This window comes from Bubalus kerabau, chromosome 3, assembly GCF_029407905.1.
Source record: "Bubalus kerabau isolate K-KA32 ecotype Philippines breed swamp buffalo chromosome 3, PCC_UOA_SB_1v2, whole genome shotgun sequence".
Classification (NCBI taxonomy): domain Eukaryota; kingdom Metazoa; phylum Chordata; class Mammalia; order Artiodactyla; family Bovidae; genus Bubalus; species Bubalus kerabau.
Window position 1 is genome coordinate 75,894,010 of NC_073626.1, and position 22,491 is coordinate 75,916,500.

At 35.8% G+C, this 22,491-nt stretch overlaps 2 protein-coding genes across 6 annotated transcripts in view; one reads left to right on the forward strand and one right to left on the reverse strand.

The window, feature by feature from the left end:
• The window catches only part of GPR155 (G protein-coupled receptor 155), a 40,742-nt gene extending 24,732 nt beyond the window's left edge, over positions 1-16,010 (forward strand). For 3 of the 4 annotated variants that reach the window (XM_055572185.1, XM_055572183.1, XM_055572184.1), the window contains 6 exons: positions 3,098-3,202; positions 5,445-5,581; positions 7,070-7,165; positions 9,883-9,947; positions 11,169-11,306; positions 14,547-16,010. In XM_055572185.1, the coding sequence (XP_055428160.1) occupies positions 3,098-3,202; positions 5,445-5,581; positions 7,070-7,165; positions 9,883-9,947; positions 11,169-11,306; positions 14,547-14,838 (833 nt within the window). In that variant the 3' untranslated portion in view covers positions 14,839-16,010. Of the gene's footprint in view, positions 1-3,097; positions 3,203-5,444; positions 5,582-7,069; positions 7,166-9,882; positions 9,948-11,168; positions 11,307-11,806; positions 12,801-14,546 lie in introns of those variants that run through there. The other variant, XM_055572186.1, reaches the window with a different exon arrangement.
• A 3,053-nt stretch (positions 16,011-19,063) lies between these two features.
• The window catches only part of SCRN3 (secernin 3), a 37,097-nt gene continuing 33,669 nt past the window's right edge, over positions 19,064-22,491 (reverse strand). For both annotated transcript variants that reach the window (XM_055572190.1, XM_055572189.1), the window contains one exon: positions 19,064-22,238. In XM_055572190.1, coding sequence (XP_055428165.1) covers positions 22,068-22,238 — 171 coding nt within the window. In that variant the 3' untranslated portion in view covers positions 19,064-22,067. The remainder of the gene's footprint in view (positions 22,239-22,491) is intronic.

A 22,491-nucleotide genomic window follows, 5' to 3' on the forward strand; every position in this document is an offset into this window, starting at 1 on the left:
AGCCTAAAATGTTTATTTATAGTGAACATATGTCCCTGTGTGAAAATATGACCCTAACCAGTGACATTTTTAATGTGTTAACAGTTGTTATGGGGTTTGCCTCAATTCATGAAGGGAATTCAGCAATAGAGTTTGCATTTTGGATTCACTGGCGCATGCAGAGATTTCATAGACATCGACCGTTGTGCTGGGAAGTGTAAACGATGGCCTCTATTTTGTTTAGAGAGTTTGTAGAGTAGAACAATACCTGATCTTAAAACTATTAGTTGTAAATAGCGATAAGTAGAAAAGAAAGAGAAAAAAGAAAAGGTTTAAAATTCATTTTAACTGTCTTAAAAGGAAGAGGATCCCACACATCTCACTGCTTATATTGCCTGCCTCCCTCGCTCCCATCTTTCATCATCCCAAACTGGAAGGAGATAGGACCAGGGCTAGAAACAGGGATATGGAATCAGTCTGCCTAGGTTCAAGTCTGACTCTAGAACTTTATTATTTGGTCGTAGGCAAGTTTCCCGTGCCTTGGTTTCTATATCTGATGCTGATAACACCTACACAGGACTGTGGGGTCCCACTACATAGGGTTGTATTTGGCCAACTAGTGATTTACATCAACCCTGCTTCAATCAGGCCTCCTTTAGTTCATTTTATTGGTGGTGTTCACTAATTTCTTTATTAGATCCTTTGTGATTATAGCATCAGAATTCCATTCTTTTGAGTCCTCTTGACTATTTTCCCTTTGAAAATGGAAATTTAAGGATTATGTATATGTGTTCACTAAAATTTTAAAAGCCACTTCTCTGACATCTAGAGTACTTTTCTGATCATGCCCAGCATCCTTTCCTTCCTTGCCTTCTTTGTGGACTCTTAACATTTATCCTATAAATCAGTCTACTGTATGTTTTCAGATAGGTTGTAAAGACCATTCACCACTCTCTAAGTCTTCTTTTCCTGCAAGTGTTTTAGAACTGTCCACCAAAGCCCTGCGAACGAGTGCAGAGAGTCCTAAACTAAGTGTCTTAAGCCCAGAGACTTTTGCTGCTGTCTTTACTGTCCTTTAAAAATAGCAAATAAACAGCATCATAGATATTCTTTAAACCCTGTCATCATCATCTCCAGCAGGATAACTAGCTGGCACCTTTTGTATAAATAAGTAGAGAATCAGAAGACAGTTATGGCTTATCTCAATAGAAAACCTTCTGTGATGTTTATACCTCTCTCTCCTCTTACCTCACTGCTTTATAATTGCTTGTTAAATTATCAGTATAACCCACTAGACTGTAAGTGCTGTGACTGACTTGCCCACCATTGTAGCCTCAGCACCTAGCATGGTGTCAGGTTTCCTATATATGTTTCGTAATATTTGTTAGATGAATGGATAGATGGATGGGTTGATAAGATATGATGTGATTTTCTGAAGCCACCTGAAAACTGCTAAGGCAAAGTTCTTGTTTATTTGCCTATTCACCCATGTTCCTAGGAAAAAGGTTTTTAAACCTGTCTGGTTATTTTCCTTCCCTACAGTCTGTTCTTTTCTGCTTTGCTAATAGTATTAATACATAGCACATTAGATGTCCAGCCTGGCCTCCCCAAATCTCAGAATCCAAAATAGTTCACTCCCCTCTGCCCCTTGCTACACATTTGTCAGAGACACATGACTTGCTTATAAAGTATGGAATTATAATTGAAAGGAAAATTAACCTACTTTAATATGAGATCAAAGGTTCAGTTAATAAAAGAGAAGGCAATATCATCTCTCTTATATGTGGAATCTTTGGAGGGGGGGAAAAGCTCATAGATACTGAGAACAGGATTGATAGTTGCCAGAGGTAGGGAGTAGAGCATAGGAGAAATGCTCTATGAAGGAGGTCAAAGGGTAGAATGAAAAGATAATAAATAAGTATGGTGTATTACTGAGCAACAAACACACACACACATAAATAAGAAGGCACATGTTTGAAGGGGAAAACTGCTATATGTGTATGTTCCCTACACATATGTCCTTGGAATGGGCTGGCTTTATATCTGTTTTGTTAACAATTTATCTTAGTGGATTTAAGCCTTCAAGTTCTGAAGATAAGAGGCAGAGCCAGATGATTTCTGTGTTTTCTTTTCAATTATTCTGTGGCATCATTATCTTAAATTTAGAAAGACATTTGTAATAGTTTTATTATAGATGATTGTTTTCATACTTTGAAATCTTTTTTTTATTTTTAATGACACTAATGAAAAATTAGAGCGTATTATCAGTGAATGTTTCAGCCTATGAATTATGCTTTTTAGTACATTAAGCTCTAATACAGTTTATCACTGAAGTTATTCTATTACAATCCATATCAAGGAGCACCGTGTCCATGTATGAGCGTGATGTTTTAAAGGACACTATGCAGTTCTCTGAATATACAGAGTAAAATTACAGCTCTATAGTAAGTGTCTCAGTGTGACTTCTATAAACCAATCTACCTAAAAACCAGCAAGAGAGTTTCAGCAGTATATATCTAAAAATAAAAAAGAATACAATTGCTTTTACTGCATCTTCTAAACTGGTAGAAGACACGTTCTTGAAAGAAGTGAGTTTTGAGCTAAACTTAGAAGAGAAGAGGGTTTGGATGAATTCTCTGTCAAACTAGAATTCATCCAAGGAGTGGTGAAATCAAAGCTGTATTTTAGGAAAGTGGTCAAATTCTTATTTCCCAAAACACACTGGAAACTAATAACATAGCATGGATAAAAACATCTTCCTTAAAAAAAATTTAATTAATTACGAGAATTCCCTGGTGTTCCAAAAAAGATACCAGCTGGAGAACAAACAAAAACATTTTCTTTGTCTTATACAAAAAAGAGGCAGTATGTAAAGGGGCTGATCCTTTGTCTGACACTCCTTAAATGTTAATTTATACATAAGCACATTTAAATACTTTTTGATCATTACCCATACATTGAGGCTGTATGGAAAATCTCTGTGTGTATATAAATGAATTCGGGGATTTGTTGGTTTTTTTTGGGGGGGGGGTGTTTTGTTTCATTTGGCATCTCTTTACATTGTCCTTTTTTTGTGTGATTGGACTCTCCCATCACAACCTATATTTTATCTATATAGGTTGCTGCTCCTGCTCTATGGGAAATGGTGAATTACGCTGCCCATCTATGGAGCCAGTAGCAGACATAACCACCAGTGGGTCTGTGACTCCTTCATTTGAGAAAAGTAAGTGCCTTTAGGCTATGAGGATGAGCCTAAGGAACAAAAGATTTTTTAATCTTATGCTTTAAAAGAACTCTACATAGAATTTCTATAGAAGCTACACTGTTTGAGAATATTCTCATAAAATGGAAGAAAGTGCAAATAATACAATAATTGTGCACAGATAGGGTATTTATTTATTTATTTTTATTTGCATGGAAATTCCCTAGTAAATTTAACCTGAGTAGTAATTCCAAGAAGTTTGCCCTAAGGATCATTATTTTCTCTTTGGCATCTCATTTTAGAAGCTGAGACTTTTCCCCACTCCATTCCCCCAGGGCCAGGACTAATTAGTTAGTGCTTAATTACATTTTGAATCCATATGCTTTAAAATATGCCCTTTCTTATAAAATAGTAAAAATCTTTAAAAGTAATAACCTTTTGACGTATAGACTAACAGACTGAATCACATTTATGGTCTGAATTTCAAATTATTTTAAACAACTGAATATATGTAAATTGCAATGTACCTCAATTATGTCAATTGTCATGTCAATTATGCCTATTTTTAAAAATCAAAGTAGAGAGAGAAACCCCAAAAAGTCCTCTTTATGATGGAGCATGTCAGCTGTTTTGCTGCCAAATGTTTTTATATTTTAAAAATGTTGTGAATATTATAAGAGATGATGCATGCTAATCACTTTGCACAGTGAGTAATGTACAAACAAAATGCTTATTAAACGTGGAAGCAGGGACTTCCCTGGTGACCTAGGGGTTAGAATTCTGGCCATTCCCTATGGTGGCCCAGGTTCAATCCCTGGTCGGGGAAGATCCCACAAGCTGTGCAGTGTGGCCAAAAATAAATAAATAAAAACTTAAAGATAAGCATAGTAGCAGCAGCAGTTGTTGTATTATTGTTCGGGCAGATATTGAGCCTTCACTTACATTCAGCAGGAAACCTCTCTTGGTATCCAGTTACAGGTATTTCAAGTTACTTGTGTACCCCTTTCTAAAGCTAATATGTCTTTACATCAGAATCCCCAAGGCTTTACTCCTTTCTTTTTCCTTCCTACACAATATACCTAATAGTAAGGTCCATTGACAAATTCAACATGTGATTTGACTCATCAACCCCAGGTGGGGTGGTTTTTTCCCCCCAGAATCCCGTTACAATTTGCTTATGTCATTTCTCCATTAATATGCTGATTCCTGAAAAAACCTTTTTAATATAGGAGCTTCCTAGATTTTATGATCATATTTTATGAAAACAAATATTGCAATATGTAAAAATGCAGATAAAAGATAGTAAAATGGATTTTATGCATTTTTATAATATTTGTACATAATATTTTTAGACCAAGTTTATTATATACACGGCTAGAATTTTTTAACTGCAAGATATACACAAATAACTGTTATAAAACAGGATCATACTATATAAACAGTTCGGCAGCCTACTTTCTTTTTGCTATTAACCTTTTTTGTGTGTGAACTTTTATCCATGCCGTTAGCTATTATGTCATCCTGTGTATAATGCTTGTATATGTTCTTTTCTAAAAAGAGGCTTTAGGAAATACAGTTTTTGTAAGCTTGAAGGTAAGAGCTGTAAAATGGTGTTTTTTAAGCCCTGACTTTTTGTAATAGACTGTATGTTAGACTAGCATCTGTTTTGTAAAAATGTTTTCTCCTACTTTTGATGTCATTGATATAGGGGAGCTGAGGTAAGAGAATAAAGGTTTCTTGTGAAAGGCTTCTCACTTCTCTTTTTGGCCAAAGAAAAGTCATGCTTATGATTTGGACTTGCTTCCAAATGCAAACAGAACAAAGTGTATAATATTTTTTATTTGGTTCCTTAAAGGTCTTTTCTAAGCAAATTCTAAACTCTTTATGAAAGGCAAGTGGTAAATTTGCTTTGCTGTTAGCCAATATAGGATATTCATACCAAGAGGTAGATTTATATAACAGGAGAAACTTGTTATTAAATTAGCCTTAAAAATTTGTGTGTGCATGTGTGTGTGTTACACTGTTGAATAATGTAGAAGGGAACTATTCCATATATTTGTATTTTTTGGATAAAAACACTCTACAAGTAGAACTCTCCTAAAACAACACGAAGGAGCCTTCTTTAGATTTCATCTAAAATAATATACTGATTCTGAGCTGAGAATGTGCATATGTAGTGGTTTGCTTAGGAAGTCATTATGAATTTAAAATGCATTCAAATAAAAAGCTCTGATTACAAATTGTTGTGCTTACTGTTTTATAGATGAACATTGTGTGAGTCGCTGTAACTCCCAGAGCTGCATATTAGCCCAGGAAGAGGAGCAGTATCTACACAGTGGAGACCAGCAACTGACTCGACATGTGTTGCTGTGTTTACTTCTCATTATTGGCCTGTTTGCTGTAAATGTTTCTTCTGATTTTGTTTGGGAGCCGTTTCTTTAAATGTTTGACAAAGGTTTTTTCCAGGCATCTGGGAGAAACTTGGTTGCTCCTTCCCAGGGGAGTCGCAGCACTAGCATCTCCTAATCACGAGCTAATGTTTTGGGAGGAAGAAGAATGAGTAATTCACATTACTCTGTTGCTTAAGTGCTTCAGTAACTCATTTTGCTTTGAATACTTACTCATCTATGCTCTGAACCTAGAATTTGGGGTAAAACCAGTTATGTCTGTGATGCATACAGGGCTACTTAGTCCTAAGTTATTCCTTGACTGACTTCAGTAGATAAATGTCTACATGGTCTCTCAGAAGACAGTCCTCAGACAAATAAACTTTTAAAAATAATTTTACATTATGAAAATAATACAAGGACTTCATACAATGGATACCATAGAGAAAAGAGGAAAAATATCCATCATACTATTACCTTCTCTTTTTTAATATAGTTTTCATGGTTCTAATAATACATACAGATTTATGTCCTGCTTTGTGACTTATATCAAGCATTTTCATGTTGCTGCAAAAGTGTTCTAATTGTTACTTTAAATAGCTCCTCAATAAACTATAGAGGATATGCATTACAATTCACTCAATCATTTTCTTATGGATTGTTCCTAGTTTTTTAGAATTTGCTAATAAACATCTCCATGCAGTATATTTCCTTATTGTAGATTCTCAAAAGTTGGAAAACCTGGATTAAATAGCATAAATATTTTTGTGTCTTTGGATGCATTGGACTAAGTTGTTTTCCAAAGGAGTAGTATAGGTTTGTTAAGTACTCTCACCAACATTGACTATTATAAATTTTTTACTTGATAATTTTATAAGTGACATATAGCACTTCATTTTAAAATGCATTTCTTTATCAAAGCATTTTTAGAAATTAGTTCTAAGTCTTCCTTTGTGAATTACTAGTTATTATATAATTCTTTGTGATAGTTCAAGTATGACTAGCCTAGTGATAGGCAATGGACCATATAACCTATGAAGAAACTCTCTTACACTTTCCACACTGCAATGCTCGTTACATAGAATCATATCAGCCAGCACCATTTTAGCTGCTGTTTAAGAACAAAAATCAAAAATTAAGAAATGGTGCCAAGAATTGCTGCTCGGTGATGTGATTGTTTTCACTGTGTAAAACTAATTTTAAAATCAGACCTGTCTTAGGCTAGTTGAAGTCCTGATGTATTATGTAAGCTTCTGTATTATGGCTCATGTCTTCTTTCTTCAAATCTGATCAGAATAGATGCTGTTTGAATGACACCTGTCAAGAAGAGAGGTTTAAACCTCTTGTTTGAAAGACAAAGCCTCTGTATTCTCTTGGTGTTTTTCCCTTTAGTCCTTTTCTTCCTAATTATTAAGTAGATAAATTATTGTACTATGTTCTGGATAGAGAGAAATGATCAGCTTGCTTCATTTTAAAGTCCTGTTTTCTCCTTCCTTTACAGAATCTTTCCAGTTGTTTATGGTGGCTATTCAACCAAGAGCCTGGGAGACTATATGTTGAGTTACAGTTTTTCTGCGCTGTGTTTAACTTTGGCCAGGTATTTATTTACTGAGAACGTTGAGGAGTTTCTGTTTTCCTGGATGGTTTGATTAGGAGGTGGTGGTACGGATGTTGTTGTTTTCTTCTAAATCAAAAGGGTTTAGTTTGTTTGCCAGCTGCTGGTATGCGTGACAGCTGGCAGCTGCTGCCTATCTCCTAGTAGAGATGAATTATTATATTGGTTAAAGTCATCAGAATGCACACTGAGTGTTTCAGTCAGAAATACCAAATAGTTTTTTGCTTTGGTTTTGAGATAAAGGATGGTAATTTAAGCAGGGACAAGATGTTCCAAGTTCTTTTTAAACTTCGTTGTGGCCTTAAGAAGTTACTTTGGGAAAATGACTTAACTTCTCTGAGCCTTTAGTTTAGTGACTTATTTAAATGCACAACATTTCATTTACATTTTGTTGTTTCTTGAACTATAGGTACTTATATCTCTTTTAAAAAATCATGTGGCATATAAATAAAATTTGACCAAGGATAGTAGATACCATTCCCTCAGAGTGTGAAAAGTGAAAGTGAAGTCACTCAGTCGTGTCCGACTCTTTGCAACCCCATGGACTGTAGCCTACCAGGCTCCTCTGTCCATGGGATTTTCCAGGCAAGAGTACTGGAGTGGGTTGCCATTTCCTTCTCCAGGGGATCTTTCCAACCCAGGGATCGAACCTGGGTCTCTTGCATTGCAAGCAGATGCTTTACTGTCTGAGCCACGAGGGAAGTCTCTCAACATTTTAAGCATTTTACATTATTTCATTTAAACATCACAATATCTGCAAAGTAGACTCTTACCCCCCAGTTTAAAAATTAGAAATTAAAATTCCATTGAAGATTTAAGAATAAATGAAGGTGTCCTTGGTGGTGCAGTTGTTGAGAATATGCCTGCCAATGCAGGGGACACAGGTTTGATTCCTGGTCCGGGAAGATCCCACATACATCAGGGCAGCTAAGCCCACATGCCCTAGAGCTTGGGCTCTGCAAGAAGAAAAACCACTGCAATGAGAAGCCCTAGAACCGCAGAGTAGAACTACAGCCCTAGAACCACAGAGTAGCCCCTGCTCACCACAAATAGAGAAAGCCTCTGCGTAGCAAAGAACACCCAGAGCAGCCAAATATAAATAAATAAGTAAATATTTAAAAAAGAATAAATGATATTTTGCATACTGGGAAAATATTTTTATGTGAGAATTAGAAATTTTTATTCCACTTCAATCCCTTGCTTTTTAATTAGAGAATATTAGTCCCCAGATTAAGTATCAGGTTGAAAAAATACAGTACTTGAAATCACTGGGTTTGCTTATTAAACCTGAAATAATTGGCCATATGACTTAGTTAACATGTATTAGTATATAACATGTATATTTAGACAGACGAGTGACCTATCCATTTATTACAGTCAGACATCAGCATGCCAAGGACTCCTTGATGTCCACCTCACTTTGTGGTACTGTTTACGATCTGAACTATAAAATACCAGGTTGAAAAATCATAGTCTTACTCAGTATCTTGCATTCAGAAAGCCCACTCCAGGCTGAGCCATTCCAGGAGTGGGACTCACAGAGCTTCACAAACAGAAGCTACTGCCAGGAATGTTGCGTTTGAAATACGGCCCCCACAGCTTATGGCTGAAGTGCTTCAAAGAAGGGAGAGAGATACAAAACCTGCTCCCATTCCATTTTCCTCCTGGGGAGGTGTGGTAGTAGGATCATTCCTTTCTGGTAGTGTATAATGTGAAGTGCAGACAGACAGATTCTTCATGTCACTGCATTCTTCATCTCGCCCACGCCAACCTGCACGAAGATCCTTACCCTGCTGTGCCTGACAGATGGCAGTTCCCAGCCTCTCATCTTCCCAGGCAGTCCTGATCGTCTTGCTGTGTGGCTAATAGCTGGTGCTAGTTTGCCTCATCATGCCCAAATTCTTCAAACTCTTTCCCTAAGCAGTAGCCAATTTCATTTCACATAAATTTTGTTCAGTTACTTCATTTTAATCAGACACTATAGCACTTGTTAATTCTATTGTCTCTGAAGTTTTAACAGAAAAATAATAAAGAAGTACTTAAGCATAATGGGAGATATTTTATTTTCTTTTCAGAAAGGGGCAAAAAGATTCATAGCCCTTAAATGTTTACATTTTTCTCCAGTAAGCTAGCTTGCTAGTGTGGTTGCCCAGCACTCATATCACCCATCATAATTAGCAGGAAAGATGATTGGGAAGAGGCAGCCAAATACCATAAAACCATCCCTCAGTATCCAAGGGGGATTGGCACCAGGACACACCCTTAGGTACCAAAATCCATGGATGCTCAAGTCCCTCATATAAAATGGCATAGTATTCACATATAACCTATGTACATCCTCCCATTTACTTTAAATCATCTCTAAGTTACTTATAACACCTAATACAATGTAGTGCTATGTAAATAGTTGTCAGTACACAGCAAATTCAACTTTTGCTCTCTGGAAATTTGTGGAACTTTTTTCCCAAATATTTTTGACCCACAGTAGGTTGAACCCATAGATGCAGAACCTGTGGCTACAGAGGGTCAACTTTACCTGCCATGAGGCACTGAACTTTATAGAGTCTGCCTGTGTGTTCTATTTAAAATGTTGCACTAATCACCAGAGGTTTACATCCCCAAGCACTAAATTTTTTCATTTCTGTCTCAAACTTTTATTGTAGAGCTCATAAAATAATAACCTTTTTTTTCCTCCATAGGGGTTTATTTCCTTTGGCATCTTTGGATTGGACAAACATTTAATCATCCTACCTTTCAAAAGAAGGTAATTTTAGTTTTGAAATAAAGCTATAACTGTAAAGGTAATGACAAAGCCATTTATTAAGATACTTATATTTTTAAGCCTTTAGAAACTGCTAGGAGACTACAGAATGGTTAACCTAAGCACCATAGAAAGGTTTTCTGTTGATTCACATATTTGTTATATATAACTGCAGGGAAAATGTCAGAAGAGCTGTCAATAATCCAACATTGTAATTTGCATTTGAATAGGAATTGATGAAAACTGACTTCTGTCTATGCCATTAACTATATAAAATAAAATGAAACTTGAAAATGTATTTGCAAATGGAAATAAGAGGCGGTATGCCCCCAAAGGTCTATGTTTGGTTGTCTTTCTCCTTTGACAACAGGATTTTTCTATCACATTGACAATTTATAGAAAACTCAAGTTTTCTTCTTTTTAAATTTCATTTTTTAAAACTGGCTTGATGAAGAGTTTCTTTGAATTCAGGTCAGGAATTTCTTTGTGAAAAATAATGAAGTGGGAACACTTCACCTTCGTGGTAGGAGGAAGAAGTGGGGATGGGGGAGAATTTTTGTACTTCCTTGTTTGTTTTCAAAGTCAAAATTAATAGAAACTAGAAGTGCTAGTGGAATTTATCTTACAGGCTATATAAAAGTGCCCAGTAAATGGTTCCTGTTCTTTCTTCTCCTTTTTTCCATCATCATTATTGAAATGTAGTTGCTAGGGTTGGTCACAATCCTTTGAAGAAAGAAGAAAGGCGTAATAGGAAAGTCACTGCACTTAGTTATTAGCTTCATAATGTTGATCATTTAAGAGTCAACAGATCTGCTGTCTGGGTTGGCAAAAGAGGTTCTTTACTCTATATCCCATTATTTGTCTCTCTGGTACTGATACTGGGAAATTAAAGTGCTTGATCGCTGTATATTATTTTTGCATTTTAAAACTACAGAATGTAAAATAAGGAACTTCATTTTTTGGTAGATCCTGAAATAGTTCAAACATGTCTAGAGGGTTTATAAAATGTTCAAGTCTTCTGCCCAAGCCTGCTCTGAACAGGAAACTAAATGTAGGTTAAATATATTTCTGCTTCAGAGACTAAGGATGTCTGGGTGTTGTAAATGACAGCTGTGGTGGATGATAGCTTTGGAACAGCCATATTGACGGGGTGATAAGCAAGAAGGAGCTCTCTCAGGGCTTTTCTTTCCTAAAAAATTTCATCCTAAAATTTTTGGTTTTCAGACTTGAATTCCTATGGAACAGTAAAGAAACAGCAGAAAACAAGGATTCTTCTGTTCCTGAGGAAATAAAAATGACCTGTCAACAATTTATCCATTATCACCGTGACCTCTGTATCCAAAACATTGTGAAGGAAAGAAGGTAAGTACAGGTTCTAGATAATTATATTTTAGATGATTAATTTTTGTTTGTGATAGGCTAACATGCTTGTAACTAACTTTGTTATTTTCAATAACACATATACACATAAAAGTTAAAATAGCTATAGGTCAGTTTATAGTTTAAGAAACAGCATATATAAAAGCCATATAACTTTAATTTTTACATTTTTAAATGCCATTTAACTTATGATTTCCATATAAAATATAGAAACTTTAGAATGAACCAAAATATAGCAGAATATTAACATTCAGTTCATGCTGGCCATTAATATCGCTCACAAAACTTTGAGATTTGTATTTAGAAGTGATTTTATATTCTCTATCTCCTAAGGATATGCTAGTAATATGCTATTTCATATTACGGATGATATTATCAAGAAAGTAAAGTGAAATTTCTTTTAATTAATTCTGCTGCTTATTTTTTCACCTCAAGTCCTAATCTTTAGTCTTTGACATCATATTTATTCTTCTAATCCTCAGGCATGGAGTATACAGCAGGAAAGAATAAACAAATGTTCTAGTGCCAATATATTTGGTTGTCGAAAAACAGGAAAAGAACAGAACATGATATAAAGAAGCAAATACTTTTATTTTCTGTAACTGAAAAGTTGAAAATCTATGAAAATTACCATTCAGGATAATTTATTTACATATATTATGCCACTATATTTCATTATAACCAGAAGGTATCCTGATTCAGCTAGTAGAAAGGGGATTCACTGGGTGGAGACCAACACTAAAACTCAATCCCTGGATCTGTCACTTTGTGGGAGATTCCTAGCTGTGTGACATTGGGCAAGTTCAATTCTCCAAACCTTAATTCTCCTCCTCTTTAAATAATTCTCCTCCTCTTTAAAATATCTAGCTCTTGGGGGTTGTTTGCATTAGATAACAAAATCTATGTAATGGGCCTAGCCTAGTTTCTGGGAATGGTAAGCTATGAAGAAAAATGAGTTTCCCACCCCTAAAGGGCCAAACACAATGATTTCAAAGTACGATCTATGAATAGTTTCAACAATTTAAAATTGCTTTTTCAAATTAAGAGAGGGAACTCTGTGCTAGCTCCACCAGGCCCACTCTGACTGCTGACTCTTAGGAAGCATAGCTCTTGCCATTTGCAGGGCTGCCAGGCTGCCTCCGTCCCAGATGGTGAACGGGCACAGGCTGGCTCCAATCCTCTGTCACTCTGCACAACTTCCTAGACTGTAGTTGTACTGCCTGATCAGTCATCAGAAGCAAATATGAAGCAGCTGGTGTCCGGATTAGAAGGTGTAGGGCTATACATTTAAAATCAACAAGCAGGAAGAAGGCTCAGACTTGGGATGTAATATTCAGGCTTTTGTTCAAAGTGATGTTTGTCATTGCAAAGCATAAATTAAGATATCCTATTACTAAGTAAAATACTGATGTTACAATAATATTTATGTACTTGAGAAATTTTTTCATGTGTATTAACTTTTTAATTTTTATATGAAATGCTAATTTATATTCATGATTAAATGTTTTAAAATTTTTTGTCACCTGTTTCTCATTTCATCTTGATTTTCAGCCACTGTTTTCCTATTGTCAAGCACTTTAGGTTTTACAGCTTGACTAATGCTTGTGGACAGATTCATGTTGTCTATCACATATTTGTATAAAAATGAACAGAATTCACTTAATTGGTTTACTTACATTTCTTTTTCCCTTGTTTATTTTTTCATACCTGAGACACCCCTGTATTTGCATTAGGAAGACAAAATTTAAATAATTAAGAAGTAGGTTTATAATTTAAAAATTAAAAATATCTGAGAAATCTTATGGAAATTCCTCCAAAAATTAAAAATAAAACTGCCATATGATCCAGCAATTCCACTTCTATGTATTTACCCCCCAAAAATTAAAAACACTAATTAGAAAAGGAATGTGCACTCCTTTGTCCACTGCTGTATTATTTACAGTAGCTAAGATATTAAAAAACAACAAACAAACCTGTGTCCTTCAGTAGAATTGATAAAGAAGATATTGTGTGTGTGTGAATATATATAGTGTATATATATATACACAATAGAATATAGCCCAGCCACAAAAGAAGAATGAAATCTTGCCATTGTGACAACATGGAGGGCATTATGCAAAGTGAAATAAGTCAGACAGAGAAAGATAAATACTGTTTGATTTCACTTATATGTGGAAACTAAAAAAACAAATGAGCAAGCATTACAAAACAACAGAGTCATAGATACAGACAACAAACAAGTGGTTGCCAGAGGGGAGAAGGGTGAGGGGAAGAAAGAAGTAGGTGAGGGAGATTAAGAAGTACAAACTCCCAGTTGCAAAATAAATGAATCACAGGGATGAAATGTACAGTGTGGGGAATAGAGTCAACAACTATGAAAAAAAATCTTATATTTATAGCAAGACAGATCTCACTTATCCTTTCCCTGCTTCATAAGGCAACAAATTCCTATCATATCAATAAGATTATTTTGCTCAGGATATGAAGAAAGGCTATTTGTGGGCACTGTGATAAGCAGAAAATATTAAGGTTTGATTTGAGTAACTTAGTAAAAATTGTCACTTCTTGCTGCTGCTGCTGCTGCTGCTAAGTCGCTTCAGTCGTGTCTGACTCTGTGTGACCCCATAGATAGGGGGCAGCCCACCAGGCTCCCCCCCGCCCCGTCCCTGGGATTCACCAGGCAAGAACACTGGAGTGTGTTGCCATTTCCTTCTCCAATGCATGAAAAGTGAAAAGTGAAAGTGAAGTCGCTCAGTCGTGTCCGACTCTTAGCGACCCCATGGACTGTAGCCTACCAGGCTCCTCCATTCATGGGAGAACTTTCAAAAATATTATTTAATGTCCTAAAAAAATTATGTATTTTAACTAAGAGTATAACTTATAAAATATGTAATAGGTATCTACAGAACTCATCTGATCATAAAAGACCATCTACTATAAAAAGAATATTTCTCTGTTGATGCAGTTACATTATCTAAGTCATTATTTTAAGTGTTTCTGTTTTCACAAGCATTATTGGCATGTTTTGTTTTCCTCTGGTAGATCTTTCTAGGGTTAGGCGATTTAACAAACCCTTTATATTCAGAATAGTTTCATCCCTGTCACCTCTTAACTATCATGCTGTCTTTCCCTGTCTCCTGTTTTTCCTGGCTTGTCTTCCATCATGCAGTTCTGATACCAGATTTACAGAACACATGGGTGAATCATTCCTTTGACATACAGGTGTGGTGCAAGGACTTCTGCCGGGACCTTCTGTGGCTGTGACTTGGTGAACTGGCTCATTGAAGTCGGCCTCGCCTCTGACCGTGGTGAAGCTGTGATATATGGAGATAGACTGGTGCAAGGGGGAGTCATCCAGCATATCACCAATGAATATGAATTTCGGGATGAGTACTTGTTTTATAGATTTCTTCAAAAGAGCCCTAAACAGAGTCCTCCCACTATTAATGCAGACATTCCCCAGCAGGAAAGATACAAAGAAATTGAGCATTCATCCCCATCCCCTAAGACTTAAGTTATGAAGGAGACAAGCCCACATGGAGTCATACTTTAGTCTCAGATCTGTTACTTATTAGCTGTGGGACCTTTGGCAAATCACCACATTTCTGACCCTCAGTTGCCTCCTCTGTAAAATTTGACATGTTCCCACTCCATGCTAATATTCTGTGATTTTACGTGTAACACACAGAAAACTGACTTAGAAAAAAGAGAACCAAATCAAAATTTAAAGTTCTGATAATGAATACAGTAATTACTATGTCAACATTTTAAAACATTGCTTCCTCCAACTGTGTGCTGTAATTTCAAAATCAACATCCAATTTACTATTCTTTTAAATTGCCAAATTTGGCAGGTGTGCTGCTGGGCGGATATGGTCCTTAAATTATGACCATTTTGCACTTATTGATAGCATTTCCTAAAAAAAGTTTAATGATTGTAATGAGAGGCCTTCTTATTCTATTTTTCCCCTTTCCTCGACAAATAGTACTCATTAAAAACTAGAAGCACTTTTTTTTTAAGGTTCATCTTCTCTTGCTTTGCTATCCAAAATAGTAATCTGTGCCATTAGGAGGGGAATAAAAACCTCCATAAATATTATTATCTCTAAAATGCATCAACAGAAGTGTAGTCTAATCTTTAACTTTTGTACTAAAAATAATAATTTGAGCAGATGCATTTAAATTTGCCAACAAAATTATTGCCATGTGATACGTCATTTCCGGTGTTTGCACAAAGCATCTCAGAGCAGAAGGATAACCCTATACCTTTTCCCTGCAGTTAAAAACAAGAGAAACTATGTAATTCAAGTCAAGATTTTAAAATTCTTTACTAACATCCTACTGTTACATGTACAATTTAGTTTTAAATATCCATGTATAAAAATTTATACATTTGAAAATTATTAAATGTTGCCCTCAGATAAGCTTTACCTTCAGTCAATTAAAGAGACATCTATTCGCATGACCTTTGAACCTCTACTTAACTGTTAGGTGTCAGTACTGGTTTAACTTATTGAAAACTGTTTCAAATATTTATTTGTCTCATACTTTTTAGTGTCATATGTAAAGGCCATTTAGAAAATAATTTATAGGGTTAAATCACTGCCCTTTTAATGCAACAAAATGTAACAAAAAAAAAAAAAGCAAAAAAAAAAACAAACCCTGCATGGAAGCCTAGGGTATTTAACGAGTAAATTACACATTAATGTGTAGTATTAATCTATACCAATTTTAAGTTTAATAAGGGAATGGGGTTTTCAGCAGAACTGTCTTGCTACATAACTTTTTTTTTTAATGACCACATAATAACTCTCAGAATGCTCAGGAGTAAGCATAAAGCCTCACTGCTGTACAAGGAGACTTATAGCAATAAAGATACTAATTCATATGCATGCAAGCAACACAAACTCAAGTGGGGAATTTGTTTTGCTTGTGAACAAGTCATATTACACATATTATTTGCATGAAGGGAATTGGAAGCATCTTTTTCCATGGAAGTACTAAAAGAAAACCCTGACTCAGAAAGATCTGCAGTTTCAGATAATGGAAGTTTTTAAGAGATGTTTTTAGAATTAAGGATATGCTAGTTTTATTAAATAAAAATATTTGTAACTTTTACTTGCTCACTGACAGAGCAAGTTTCTCAATAAAATACCTTTTTTAACTTGCTTTGCCAGTGTCTTTTCTTTGAGTTATCCAAATAATGCAGAAGCCATCAGAGAGGTCTTTTCTATAGATTCTCAATGTTTCCTTAAGTGGCTCTCTTGAGGCTGACTATCCTTCATGACTCTATGGGACCTGTGCACAGGACCTTGCCCAAGTATGTACTCGGTAAGCACCTTTTATTCAGGAGTCAGTATGACATTAAAGTCTTCACATATTTCATTATTTTTTTCATAATTTTTAATATGTAGGGTCACAGCTGGAAAAATTGTCCAATACAATTTTGATTAAAAGCTGCCACTTTTATACTAATCTTCAGCATGATCAGTTGTTCTTTTCTTTGTTATCAATGCGTAATTCCATGCCTAACTTGTGTTTAAATTTCAGTATTTTTTAGAATAAGGTTAAATGTGCTTGGCATTTTAAGAATAATAATTAATGATCAGTAAACTTCTAAAAACACAAAAATAATGTAAAAGTATTATGTCACATTTGCTATGCAGCAGAATACAGCTTAGTTTTGCCCCATCATACCTCATATCATGTATAATATTAAATTACTTTAGATCACTAAACTAGATGGTTAGGTGATTGAGTTATGCTTGGAAACAAGATCAGAAATATCACCGTTTTTCAGGAAAAGACAGGATGATAAATTTCTCCAATTATTATGATAAAAGCCTAAAATCAATCAAAAAGAGAAAACATTCACTCCGCAAAACCTGTTTTAGAGCAAAATTACACATAGGAACTAGATTTCCAAAATTCTAGGTGGCATAATTATTTCTAGGGTAAACATTTTCATTAAAAATTAATACATAATTGATGTTTTCATCAAAGATCAAACTCGCTTTCTCTAAAATACTCAGTTTATTAGATTATTCCCTTGGTTTATTAGGTAATGGCAAATAATAAACCACATCATTTAAGGACTGACCAAAAAAGCACTTAATTTGAGCTATTATATTTTTTACTCTTAGGAAACCCATGAAATTTAAGAAAACCTTAAATTTTCTAAAATATACCACAAGGCATTAATTACCCACTCAAGGACCAAAGCCCAAATACCATTTCAGATTTACAAAGTCTCCCAAAATGTTTTATAAATTAATTGGCTATTTTATAAACATTAATGTAATAATTCTTGTCTTTATTTGGGGAGTTATTATTCCCATTTTGATTATGGAAAAAGGGAACAGACTGACCCCAACCTTAATAAAAGGCTATCTTATCTTCCAAGTTATACAGATAGATTGTCTAGCTAACATTCTCAACTTTACAAGCAGAAAAGAGGACTGTGTAAATTTTTTCCATCAGTCCTCAAATGTTAATTTAACAGATGTTTATTGAGCATCTACCTTGTGCCAGCCATAATGTTGAATACTAAGTACACAGCAGTGGGGGAAAATGTGGTTCCTATCCTCATAAAGCTTCTATTCTGCTGTGAGAGAGAGAGGTGTTAAACATTTAATTATACTTGTGATCAGGCTCTCATGTGGCTCTGAAAGTGTGTCTCAAGAGACCCAACCTTGTGTGGGGAAACTTCCCTAAGGAAGTCACGCTTCAGCAGAACTCTCTATTAAAGAGCACATGAAATGAATGATACAGGCAGAGGGTGTAGTCATGATGAGGGGACTGGGCACATTCAAGGAACTGAAAGAGCAGAATAGAAACTTAAAAAAAAAAACCCATGACAAAAGCATAAATAAGATAGATGGGAGCAGAATCTTGTTGATAGTTGGTAAGGATTGGGACTTGTCTCAGTGACTGTTTTAAAAGAGTTTTAGATTCAGTATGAAAATTAACAACTTGATTTCTAAAAATGAGCAGAAGATCTGAACAGATATCTCACCAAAGAAGGTACAAAAATGGCAAATAAGCATATTAAAAGGTGCTTTGCATCATATGTCATTAGGGAAATACAAATTAAAACAATGAGATACTACTATGCAGATGGTGACTGCAGCCATGAAATTAAAAGACACTTACTCCTTGGAAGGAAAGTTATGACCAACCTAGATAGCATATTCAAAAGCAGAGACATTACTTTGCCAACAAAGGTCTATCTAGTCAAGGCTATGGTTTTTCCTGTGGTCATGTATGGATGTGAGAGTTGGACTGTGAAGAAGGCTGAGCACCGAAGAATTGATGCTTTTGAACTGTGGTGTTGGAGAAGACTCTTGAGAGCCCCTTGGACTGCAAGGAGATCCAACCAGTCCATACTAAAGGAGATCAGCCCTGGGATTTCTTTGGAAGGAATGATGCTAAAGCTGAAACTCCAGTACTTTGGCCACCTCATGCGAAGAGTTGACTCACTGGAAAAGACTCTGATGCTGCGAGGGATTGGGGGCAGTAGGAGAGGGGGACGACAGAGGATGAGATGGCTGGATGGCATCACTGACTCGATGGACGTGAGTCTGAGTGAACTCCGGGAGTTGGTGATGGACAGGGAGGCCTGGCGTGCTGCGATTCATGGGGTCGCAAAGAGTCAGACACGACTGAGCGACTAAAGTGAACTGACATACCTATTAGAATGGCCCAAATCCAGAACCTGACAGCATCAAATGTTGGCAAGGATGTGGAACAACAGGAACTTTTACTCATTGCCGGTAGGAAAGCAAAGTGATATAGTAGTCACTTTAGAAGACAGCTTGGCAGTTTCTTATAAAATTAAACATACTCTTAGCATGATCTCCAACACTCATGTTCCTGAGTATATACTCAAATGAGTTGAAAATATGTCTACAGAAAAACCTGCACACAGATGTTTACAGCAGCTCTATTTATAATTGCCAAAACATAGAAGCAACCAAGATGCCCTTCAGTAGTGGATGTCAGCAACCAGGATAACCAGACAATGGAATATTATTCCTCACTAAAAAGAAATGAGCTATCAAGCCATGAAAAGACATAGAGGAAACTTATATTACCAAGATATAAGGACAATCTGCAAAGGCTATATACTGTAGAATTTCACTTATATAATACTCTGGAAAAGCCAAAACTGTGGAGACAATAAAAAATGAGTGGCTGCCAGGGATTAGGGGAAGGGAGGGATGAATAGGTGAAGCGCACAGGATAGAGCGATGAAACTGTTCTGTATGATACTGTAATTGTAGATACATGTCACTATACTTGTGTCCAAACCCATAGGATGTACAATGAGTGAACCCTAATGTAAACTCTGGATTTGGGGTGATAATGATGTGTCAATGTAGGTTCATCAAGCATAACAAACGTGGCACTCTGGTGTGACATGTTGATGGTGGAGGGGAGGGTAGAGGAACAGGGGTATGTGACAACTCTGTACCTTCTGCTCAATTTTGCTTTAAACCTAAAACTGCTCTAAAAATAATCTATTTTTTTTTAATTCAGAGGGAAATTCATGACCAGATTTAAAATTTTAATAGGTCATTTTGGCTGCAGTGACCCACATGGCTGAAGATAAAGAGCACAAATGGGTGTAGAAGAACTTAACTGCAGTGGTCCAGGTAAGAGCCTGGTGCTAGTTTGGTCTAGCATGGTATCAAAGGAGAAAGTGAAAACATGCAGGCCCTAGAGAGAAATAAGACTCACATTTCTGTGCCTCAATAAACCACTGAACTGCTTACCCTTCGTTTCCTCACATATTAAAAAAGAGAGAGGGGGCACATGAGGTTGGCTAAGGTGCTTCATGACTTAAGAACCTATCCCTGAATTATATGTAAGACAAACCAGAATTAACTGAGTACTTGATAAAGTTTTCTTTTGTAATGGAAGTCCTACGTTAGACAGAAGCTGTCAGATGATGATTTTTAAGAGAAAATTTTAAAAAATTTCTGAGCACTCTTTAGCAATAATAGTAACCCAGTATTTTACTAACAATCCTAATTGCAATGATGTGTGTGCATGCTAAGTTGCTTCATTCATATCCGACTCTTTGCAACCCTATGGACTGTAGACCCCCAGGCTCATCTGTTCATGGAATACTCAAGGCAAGAATACTGGAGTGGGTAGCCATTCGCTCCCTTCTCCAGGGGATCCTCCCAACCCAGGGATTGAACCCAGGTCTCCCACATTGCAGGCAGATTCTTTACATCTGAGCTAGTGATCAATAAATATGACAGTGTAATCAAATACCTAAAATAGAAATTTCTAGAAACCAATAAATACCATGTCATTTTGAGGTGGATTTTTCTTTTGTTTATATTTGCAACTTTGAGTCTTTCTTGGTAATCTCTGTGTAACTTTAACAAAGTTTTATAACTTGGGGACAGATACTATTACTCATATATAATGCTCATAACACATTATACATTATAGCATTTTAATGTTTATAATATGTTAATATTTCTATTTCATCACCACTATCCCATTCTTTGGAAGGAAAGTTATGACCAACCTAGACAGCATATTCAAAAGCAGAGACATTACTTTGTCAACAAAGGTCCATCTAGTCAAGGCTATGGTTTTTCCAGTGGTCATGAATGGATGTGAGAGTTGGACTATAAGGAGGGCTGAATGCAGAAGAATTGATGCTTTTGAACTGTGGTGTTAGAGAAGACTCTTGAGAGTCCCTTGGACTGCAAGGAGATCCAACCAGTCCATCCTAAGGGAAATTGGTCCTGGGTGTTCATTGGAAGAACTGATGTTAAAGCTGAAACTCCACTATTTTGGCCACCTGATGCAAAGAGCTGACTCATTTGCAAAGACCCTGATGTTGGGAAAGATTGAAGGCAGGAGGAGAAGGGGACAACAGAGGATGAGATTGTTAGATGGCATCACTGACTCAATGGACATGAGTTTGGGTAAACTCTGGGAGTTGGTGATAGACAGGGAGGCCTGGTGTGCTGTGGTTCATGGGGTTGCAAAGAGTTGGACACGACTGAGCAACTGAATTGAACTGAACTGATCCCATTCCTGTTCCTGTTTTCCTTGAATGAACAGAAGTAAAAGATGAGAGATTTGAGACACCAAAACAGTATCTCCTAGGGTCTTGGATTATTTCATGTCCTGATCTCCCAGAAAAGCTCTAAGTAAGGAGCATGGGTGAAAGAATGCTAGATAATTAGAGCTAAAAAGTTCACTGGTCAGCTAAGTCTTGAAAAAGAGCATGTTTGAGTTTAATAAAAAATTTGCATAATTAAAACACTAATAAAACAATGTGTAAGTCTAGAAAATTTTGCTAGAGCTGGCTAATACTTGCCTAAAGCACAAAAAATTTATTAGTTGAGACAATATTTTCCATTAAAAAGAAAAATTTGCTTTCTTACTGTAACTAATAAATGCATACATTATTTTAATGTTTCATGCTTTATGCAGAATTGGACATTTCATTATTGTGATTTTTTTAAGATATCATGGCTAACAAAATGTATACATCAATACCTGAAGCAACACCTGACTATCCATGATCTATATGTCCAATTCCAATCTTATTTCCTTTCTCAGTATTTCATCAAAGCTATATATAGTTTTAATAGCCATGCTATCACTTGAATGCTATTAAAGAATAGTCAGATCTGCTCAAACTAAGTTTATATTATTTACCAAAGTAATGGATTCTAACTTTGAGGATGATTGCTGACCATTTATGTGATCACTAAGAACTAACATTTGACTTATAAATTCTAATTTCATCTTCTGTACACTGATGAAAAAGATTAACAATTTTATCCACTTGAAGATGCTTGTTTTGAAGGATTGATTCCATCTCTTTGAACAGTTCTTTCTCCAGTTTTCTCATGTTGTCCAACATTGTTTTGGCTTTTTCCTGAACAATTGAAAAATAAAAATTAGTAAATACACAGACACATATGTGCATGTGAATGCACACACACACACACGAGTCTAACCAAATTCCAAATCACCTCTACAGACAAGGTTTGTTCATTCTGGTTTCAATTTCTGGTTCAGTTCCCCTTCTATTCTTTAGACAAAGAAGGAATGAAATTCTTTGGGAAAAATCATTGTTCTAGTTTGAGTTAATCTATTAACCACAAACTATTAGTTATTCTTAGTAGAAA